This window comes from Mobula birostris, chromosome 7 (assembly GCF_030028105.1).
Source record: "Mobula birostris isolate sMobBir1 chromosome 7, sMobBir1.hap1, whole genome shotgun sequence".
NCBI classification, from domain to species: Eukaryota; Metazoa; Chordata; class Chondrichthyes; order Myliobatiformes; family Myliobatidae; genus Mobula; species Mobula birostris.
The window spans coordinates 177,804,787-177,814,579 of NC_092376.1; the positions used below are offsets into that span (position 1 = coordinate 177,804,787).

Consider the following 9,793-nt stretch of genomic DNA (forward strand, 5'->3'; position numbering starts at 1 on the left):
TCCATACCCCCTGACCCCCGTAGCCACAAGGGCCATATCTAACTCCCTCTTAAATATAGCCAATGAACTGGCCTCAACTGTTTCCTGTGGCAGAGAATTCCACAGATTCACCACTCTCTGTGTGAAGAAGTTTTTCCTAATCTCAGTCCTAAAAGGCTTCCCCTCTATCCTCAAACTGTGACCCCTCGTTCTGGACTTCCCCAACATCGGGAAAATCTTCCTGCATCTAGCCTGTCCAATCCCTTTAGGATCTTATACGTTTCAATCAGATCCCCCCTCAATCTTCTAAATTCCAACGAGTACAAGCCCAGTTCATCCAGTCTTTCTTCATATGAAAGTCCTGCCATCCCAGGAATCAATCTGGTGAACCTTCTTTGTACTCCCTCTATGGCAAGGATGCCTTTCCTCAGATTAAGGGACCAAAACTGCACACAATACTCCAGGTGTGGTCTCACCAAGGCCTTGTACAACTGCAGTAGTACCTCCCTGCTCCTGTACTCGAATCCTCTCGCTATAAATGCCAGCATACCATTCGCCTTTTTCACCGCCTGCTGTACCTGCATGCCCACTTTCAATGACTGGTGTATAATGACACCCAGGTCTCGTTGCACCTCCCCTTTTCCTAATCGGCCACCATTCAGATAATAATCTGTTTTCCTATTTTTGCCACCGAAGTGGATAACCTCACATTTATCCACATTAAATTGCATCTGCCATGAATTTGCCCACTCACCCAACCTATCCAAGTCACCCTGCATCCTCTTAGCATCCTCCTCACAGCTAACACTGCCACCCAGCTTCGTGTCATCCGCAAACTTGGAGATGCTGCATCTAATTCCCTCATCCAAGTCATTAATATATATTGTAAACAACTGAGGTCCCAGCACTGAGCCTTGCGGTACCCCACTAGTCACCGCCTGCCATTCTGAAAAGGTCCCGTTTATTCCCACTCTTTGCTTCCTGTCTGCTAACCAAGTCTCCACCCACACCAATACCTTACCCCCATGTGCGGGCAAACTTGGACTGAGATTGGAAAAAGGCAAAATCTGTTCAACGGACACAAAATGCTGGAGGAACCCAGTCGGTCAGGCAGCATCTATGGGAATGCATCAACAGTGGACGTTTTGTGCCCAGACCCTTCATCGGAACTGGAAAGGAAAGGGAAAGGTGCCAGAATAAGAAGGTGGGGAAGGGGACGAGGACAAGGTAGCAGGTGATATGTGAAACCAGGTGGCTGGGGGAGGGAATGAAGCTGAGGAGTGATGGGTGGAAAAGGCAAAAGGGCTGGAGAAGAGTGAATCTGATAGGAGAGGAGAATGGACCATCGGGAGAAAGGGAAGGAGGAGGGGCACAGAGGGCAGGTGATAGGCAGGTGAAGCAAATAGGTAACAAGTCAGAGTGGGGAATGAAGGAAGAGGGAAGAGGGAGTTAAAATTACTTGAAGGAGAAATCGGAATATGAGCTGTTGCTTCTCACCTGTGGCGGAAAAGGACCGACACCATGGATTGGGAATCTGTTCAGTTTCAAGAGAAGTTAAATCGCTTAAGACTCGGATTTCAAGGCAAGTTCAAGTTTATTGTCATTCAAACATATACCGCCAAACGAAACAACGTTCCTCCGGACCAAAACTACACAACACAGTATTTATAACTCACACAAAACACATGAAGTAATATTACCGGAAATAAATTTACAAATAATAATATGTATTCCAGAAAATATATTTGTTTTTTTAAAATTGAATCGCAAATGGGAATGGTGGTTCCGGAACGGAGCTTTGGCACATTAGCCATGTGCAGCCTCGCGGGTGAACGGTCTCCTTTAGAAACTGTTAGCACGGTTCCTCCAATGAGGCGGGGAGCCGGTGGTCCCACTCCTCCCCTCCTCCCTCCCCTCTTCCCCTCCTCCTTCCCCGTCTTAGCGTTAAGCACAGTAGTAAGGCAGAGAGGGGGCGAGCGAGCAGCAACGCTCCGAACATCCCCCAAGCTGTCAGTACAACAGTGGACCGGCGGCAGCGGGAGATGTGGGGAGACGCGCTTGAAATGGGCAGCTTTGCGCCCATGTACGAATTCGGGATGTCAGTGCGCCGACTTGGCCCGGTTAGGCTTCCCTACAATCTAAACACGCCAAAATAAAGTTTTTTTTATGTTTGCGGAAGAGGGAGAAAAAATAGATTTGAGTTCACTTGCGCAAGCGACGGAGGGAGTCTGGGCCATTGCTGTTGTGATGTCTGCTTCGGATGGGAGCCGGTCTTTGAACGGGTTCGTTTTATCTCTGCTGATCTTGCTGGGGATTTTAGAGGGAGCTTCCGGACAGATTCGGTACTCTATTCCCGAGGAGCTGAAACACGGCGCTTTCGTTGGGAATATAGCCGATGATCTGGGACTCAACGTGGCCGAACTGTCCGCCCGCAGGTTCCGGATGGTTTCCAGTACCAGAAAGCCATATTTGGAGGTGAATTTGGAGAACGGGATTCTTTTCGTGAACGAGAAAATGGACCGGGAACAACTCTGCGGTATTAGTCCCACCTGTTTCCTCAACCTTGAAGTTGTGATCGAAAACCCCTTGGAACTGTATCAGGCTGAAATCGAGATTATGGATGTTAACGATAATGCCCCCAGTTTCCCGCGAAACCACGTTAGGCTGGAGATTACCGAGTCGGCGGCTCCGGGAGCTCGGTTTCCCTTGGAAAGTGCGCAGGATCCGGACGTTGGCACCAATTCTCTCCGCACGTACCGCCTGTCGCCAAACGAGCACTTTCTCCTGGACGTTCAGACTCGCAGCGAACGCAGCAAGTTGGCCGAACTCATCCTGGAGAAACCTCTGGACCGCGAGCAACTGGCCCTTCATCGGCTGGTGCTGACCGCGGTAGACGGCGGGACACCCGAGAAATCCGGTACCGTTCGCATTACCGTAGCCGTGCTAGACGCCAATGACAACGTGCCGGTCTTTGACCAGACCGTGTACACGGTGAGGATGAGGGAGAACGCTCCCACTGGGACCCTGGTCATCCAACTGAACGCCACCGATTTGGACGAAGGGACCAACGGCCGCGTCGTTTACTCGTTTAGCAACCATGCCGACGAGAGGGTGCGGGAACTCTTCACGGTGGGACCCCAGAACGGGGAGGTGAGGGTAAAGGGAGCGCTGGATTATGAGGAGGTCCCCGTGTATGAGATCTTCGTACAGGCGAAAGACCTGGGTCCGAACGCCGTGGCGGCTCACTGTAACGTTATAGTGGAGATCGAGGATGAGAATGACAACGCGCCGCAGGTCGTTTTGACATCCCTGTCCAGCCCCGTCCCGGAGGATGCTCCACCGGGCACTGTCATCGCCCTGATCAGCGTGACCGACCGCGACACCGGAGCCAGTGGCCGGGTAAATTGCCGATTGCTCGGCGGCCTCCCGTTCAAACTCTTGCCGTCCTTCAAAAAGTATTACACGCTGGTCACCGATCGCCCGCTGGACCGAGAGGCGGTGCCCGAGTACAACATCACGGTGGCGGCTAGCGACGGGGGAAGCCCCTCGCTCTCCAGCAACACAACCATCGCCGTTCGAGTGTCGGATGTCAACGACAACGCACCACGATTCACCCGGCCGTCTTACACCGTCTACATCACGGAGAACAACGCGCCGGGCGCCTCTATCTGCTCGGTTACGGCCGTCGACCCGGACCAGAACCAGAATTCCTACCTCTTTTACTCCCTGGTGGAGAGCAGGATCCAGGGGATGTCTATCTCCACCTACGTCTCGGTGAACTCCGACAACGGTAACATCTACGCTCTGCGCTCCTTCGACTACGAGCAACTTAAAAGTTTCCAGATCCAGATTCAAGCGCAGGACGCCGGGTTCACCCCGCTCAGCAGCAACACGACTGTCAACGTCTTCATCCTGGATCAGAACGACAACGGGCCGGTGATCGTGTCGCCCCTGGCCCGGAACGGCTCGGTGGCCGAGGAGACGGTAGGGCGCTGGGCGGAGGCGGGCGCACTGGCGGTCAAGGTGACGGCGGTGGACGCGGACGAGGGCCAGAACGCCCGGGTCTCTTACCGGCTACTTCGGGCCAGTGAGCGTGGCCTGTTCAACTTGGAGGTGCACACGGGGGAGGTCAGGTTGGCTAGGCGCTTCGGGGTCAAGGACTCCAGCCAGCAGAGGCTGGTAGTTCAAGCCAAGGACAACGGCGTGCCCCCGCTCTCCGCCACCGTCACCATCGTATTAACGGTGGTGGATGGTCTAGTTCATAGCAAGCCGGAACTGACCAGCGAACCGGAGCCTCACTCGGATTTAACCCTCTACCTGATCATCTCCCTGGGCTCCGTTTCGTGCCTGTTCCTGGTCGCTATTGTGGTCTTGGCTCTCATCAGGTGTCAGAGGAATCGAACCCGCGGGCACGCCAGCCCGGTGATCACCTGCTGCTCCAAACCTTGTCCGGGTCGAAGGAGGGACTCCGGCGAGGTGTATCAGAAATCCAATGTCAATGTCCAGCTGGCCGCAGGTACAAAGGGAACCCCGAGCGGCTCGGAAGCCGGCGGCTGCCGACTCCCTTCTCAAGCTTACTGTTACAAGGTGTGCCTGACCCCGGAGTCGGCTAAAAGCGACTTCATGTTCCTCAAGCCGTACACGCCGCAGAACAACCAGATTGAGGGGGGTCGCGACGCCCGAGTGACGGCGCGCCAAGGTCCGATGTCCGGAGTCGCTTCCAAAGCATCGGGGGAGGTGAGCCTGCTGACCCTTCAGGAGCCTGATAAGATTTCTTTTTCCTTTAACAACCGTCATTCTATTCCATCCTCACATACATTAAAACCCCAAATGAGGAGGGTACTGTCAACGGGCTTCGGGCGAACAGAGAGATTAACTTCAAGTTCATTGACATCTAACTGTACATATATATATATATATATACAACCAAACGAAACAACGTTCCCCCCTACCACAGTGCATCCAAAAACATATACTAGACAAAGCACATAAAACTAAATATTATTACAAATTATTTAGAAAATATCATTCAAAGTGTATGTAGTGCGCAGCACAGGTAAACATTACACTGTAAATAATAAGCAACTCTCTGTCCTAGTGTCATCGTTGAGCTAAACGCTGCCAGGGGTAACCTTTTTAAGGAACTGTCTAGCCTCACAGCTTTCGATCTTCCTCCACGCCTCTCCGGCAAGTATACACCTAGTTCCTCTTTGAGTGAACAACGTACAACATGCTTGAGGAACACAGCAGGCCGGGCAGCATGTGTAGAGGGAAGTGGGCTGAGGATGTTTCGGGCTGGCTGCCCATTTTCTTCCATAGGTGCCCTCTGCCCCACTGAGTTCCCACAGCATCTGGTGGATGGTCCCGGCCCGCAACGTCGACTTCCACAGGGCAGAGTTCCCCCAGCATCTTATGCGTTGCTCCAGATCCCAGCATCTGCCATCATCTCTCGTGTCTCCCCTTTGAACGCCCTTAATGTATTAAAGTTCACCGTCCTCGAGATCATAACTTACCATCTGAAACATCTCCTAAACACAACCCCAACATCTTCCTTGCCCCCACCCAGTTACCCTCACACTGTAGCAAAACGTTTTGTCGGTGAACTGTATGAAATGTAAAATAAACTCTGTCAATCGCAACTCGCAGTATCAGTTTCCGGTCAGGGCTAGGCTCCGCTCCGTTCTTCCTTACTGTCTCCTATGTGCCTCCATGCCCACTATAATATTTCCGATAATGGCAGCGCTTTCTTGATATTAAAGGAATCATTGTCTGTGAGGTTAGCGGAGGAAAGCTCGCTGGTGTAAAAGATGATCCTAAGGTCTATCAAGTGGCGAAACAGCTAAACGGTAACCATAAAGTATAAGATGACCAACTCTTAAATTCCTGAAAATTAACAGTTTCGTGTTAAAACCTACTGTTTGAAGCTACATCTCACACAGATATATTTTTATTTAGAGATACAACACGGCAACAGGCCCAAACACTCATGTGACAAATAACCTACTAACCCGTACGTATATGGAATGTGGAACCAAGACACCCGGGGCAAACCTACTCGTACAGACTCCTTAGAGTCCGCGGCGGGATTGAGGCGTGTCGCTGGTACTGTAAAGCGTTACGCTAACCCCTACTCTACCGTGCCTTCCAAATATAAGGGACGAATCACGCTGGTGTTTGCGGACAGGTTTCTTTTGACCTGCTGCCGTCCATGCACATCAGATCGCTCTCCCTTTAATCTGACGATTAACCCAGGACCTTAGCGTTCTGTCCTTTGTGTATTTTCTGACTATGGCAAGAAATAACATTAAAAGGTATGGTATAAAAGGCGACGGTCCGAATGTTGAGATATAGTGGGCCGAAGGTTCGCGCTGTATGACTGTATGACGTGTGTAAATGTACTTTGGTTAGAGATAGCACGATAACAGGTCCTTCCTGGCACAGAGCCCACGCCGCTCAATTACACCCATGTGACTAACTAACCTACTGACCTGCACATCTTTGGAATGTGGGAGGACACCCAAGCGGTCACAGGAAGAACGCAACGCTTTACAGCGCCAGCGTCCCGGGTCCAACTCCCGCCGCTCTCTGTGATGCAATTCGATGTTCTTGATGGTGTCCTCGAATATTGTGTACAGTTTTGGTCTCCAAATTTGAGGAAGGACATTCTTGCTATTGGGGGAGTGCAGCGCAGGTTCACGAGGTTAATTCCCGGGATGGCGAGACTGTCATATGTTGAAAGATTGGAGCGACTGGGCTTGTATACACTGGAATTTAGAAGGATGAGAGGGGATCTGATTGAAACATATAAGATTATTAAGGGATTGGACACGCTAGAGGCAGGAAACATGTTCCCGATGTTGGGGGAGTCCAGAACCAGAGGCCATAGTTTAAGAATAAGGGGTAGACAATTTAGAACGGAGTTGAGGAAAAACTTTTTCACACAGAGGGTTGTGGATCTGTGGAATGCTCTGCCTCAGAGGGCAGTGGAGGCCAATTCTCCGGATGCTTTCAAGAAAGAGTTAGATAGAACTCTTAAAGATAGCGGAGTGAAGGGATATGGGGAGAAGGCAGAAAAAGGGTACTGATTGTGGATGATCAGCCATGATCACAGCGAATGGCGGTGCTTGCTCGATGGGCCGAATGGCCTACTCCTGCACCTATTGTCTATTGTCTCCCACAGTGCAAAGACCTGCCGGTTAGCGGGTTAATTCGTCATTATAAATTGTCCAGTGATTGGGCTAGGTGAGTTGCTGGGCGGTGCCGGAAAGGCCATTCCTGCGCTGTATCTCTAAATAAATAGGTAAACTGTAGTCACTTTTAATCGTTTCATTACATCCAACTTACAAATTAATTTTTTGGTAAGTTACTTCACAAGATCATGATTAGGATTCCAAGCACGCCCGAAATATATGTTCGTACAGAGCACTGGCAGGCCGTGAGTGTTCTAGTACAGTACTATAGAGAACAGCCTTCGCCAGCTAGTGGCGGGGTGCCATTTCGGGTTCTCCTGGACTGCCCGTCAACCGAGTGATTGAGTGGATCACTTCAGGGTTTCGTTCAGAGTCCAACCGTATTAACGTGGGCCCGGAGTCACATCGAGATAGAGGGGGAGGGAAGAAGTCCAAAGCGACGTTAGCATTCATTTGGAGAGGGCTAGAACATAAAAGCAAGGATGTGATGCTGAGAGGCTTTATAAATCAGGCTACACCTGGAATACTGTGAGCAGTTTTGGTCGCGTTATCTAAGATGTGCAGGCATTGGATAGGTTCCAGAGGAGGTTCATGAGAATGATACCGGGAATGAAAGGGTTAAGGTATGAGGAGCTCTGGGCCTGCACTCGCTGGTTTAGTAGAATGAGGAGGGATCTAATTGAAACCTCTCGAATATTCAAAGGCCGAGATAGAGTGGACGCGGGGAGGGTATTTCCTGCAGTGAGAGTGTCTAGGACCAGAGGACTCAGAATAGAAAGATGTCCATTTAGGACAGAGACGAGGAGAAATTTATTTAACCAGAAGGTGGTGGAATTCATTGCCACCGAAGGCTCTGGAGGCCCAAGTCACTGGGTATATTTAAAGCAGAAGTTGATACGTTTTGTTTAGTAAGGGTGTCAAAACTTATGGGGAGAAGGTTGGATAACGCGGTTGAGAGGGATAATAAATCAGCTACGATGAATGGCGGAGCAGACTCGATGGGCCGAATGCTGGAATTCTGCTCCCTATTCTTATGGTGTTAAGAGACCTCACCCTTTAGGACCTAGACAAGTTAGCAAAAAAAAAACTGATGCTGCGAGTTCTGATTAACCCGATTTACATTTCCTGTCCGCTGAACAGGGATTTGAACCCGCGACCTCTGGGTGGACGATCCGGAGGTCTGAGCCTGAACAGCAGCCACGCTTGCCCCAGCTCATCTGAAGTTATCCGACTCCGAACGCAGAGACGGGGCCGGAATGGGGCCGGGTGGGCTTTGACTGTCCATTGACACCCACGGATTCCGAGGGAGGCATTGCCTTCAGAGGAAAGCTTACACTGCCCGCTACTTCTTTTGATAAAATCTTTTCTTGAGTAGACAGATTTGCACTGAGTGTCCTTGTATTAGAGCGACGCGAACAATTCGCGGCAGGTAATCATCCTTTCTTTCACGCTGTGCTCGTCATCGCCGAGACACAGCGGGGTGCTCGGGCGGGGAGTCGAGGTATGGAGGCTGGCAAACCTGCCTTTTCAATGTCACCAGACTGGTCCGAGTTGTTTTGAAGATAAGTTTTCCACATTATAATATCACGCAGGCACATGTAAAAAAAAGGCCAGTCGGCCCATCATGTTGAAGAGCGCTCATTTCTTAGCCCTCTCCTATTCCATCATAGGCCTGCGTTTTCGCCCGAACAAGTTTTGGGAGGGCAATTAAATTGGAGAGGGGGATCCACCCGTCTTAATTTTGCTTCCGGTATTCTATATGGCGCAACCCACGTGCTAACGGAACTCTAAGTGTGACTACACTGTATGCACTGTATTTTGCACCTTGCCCCAGAGGAACGAGGTTTCGTTTAGCTGTATACGTTTGTATGGTTAACTGACCATTGAACTCGAACTTGAAATGCGATTACAATTGAATCCTTTGACCCCACCCTCCATTCGATGGGCTGAATGGCCTAATTCTACTCCTATGTCTTATGCTCTTGTATTTTATGATGGATTCCATTAAGAAGTGATCGGCTGTCACATCTTAGAATTCTTTGCTTAATTTCTAATTAGTTCACTCCAGCTTGCGATCGGAACGTTATTAATTTGTGTATGTTGGGCTATGGAGTTGAACAGGCCATTGCTAGTGACATCGTCTTTATTGAACAAATCGATCTGAATCGCGCTGTCCCTTTCACCACATCTACAAATCGATGCAGCTGTGGTTTCTACCAGCGTGTTTCACCGCAAACAGAATTAATATTCAGCGCGACGAAGAGCGCTCAGAAGCTTTGATGCAAACGTTTATTCTTCTCTGCCGTTTATTCTTCTCTGTTTGGCCGTACCGTCAGGCCGATAACATCAATTAATTCTGATGTGCAGAGAGAGAGAGAGGGAGAGAGAGAAGATGTTAGGGAGAGAGACAGAGGGGGGAGAGAGGAAGACAGAGAGAGCAAGCGTAAATGACCGACAAAGAGATAGAATGAGAGAGAAAGAAAGCGAGAGCAAGAGAGAGACAGAGAAAGGGAGAGAGAATGAGAGAGGGGAGGGAGAGGGGGAGAGAGGGACGGGAGAGCGAGCGAGCGAGAGAGAGAGACAAGATATTGTACGCGAGAGGAAAATATCCCAATTCACTGCCC

The 9,793-nt window shown here is 50.3% G+C and overlaps 1 protein-coding gene across 1 annotated transcript in view; it reads left to right on the top strand.

The window, feature by feature from the left end:
* The first annotated feature begins 2,226 nt into the window (after positions 1-2,226).
* The window catches only part of LOC140200997 (protocadherin-10-like), a 78,981-nt gene continuing 71,414 nt past the window's right edge, over positions 2,227-9,793 (top strand). Inside the window, exons 1-3 of the mRNA XM_072264633.1 lie at positions 2,227-4,716; positions 7,160-7,221; positions 8,310-8,435. Of these exons, the coding sequence (XP_072120734.1) occupies positions 2,227-4,716; positions 7,160-7,221; positions 8,310-8,435 (2,678 nt within the window). The remainder of the gene's footprint in view (positions 4,717-7,159; positions 7,222-8,309; positions 8,436-9,793) is intronic.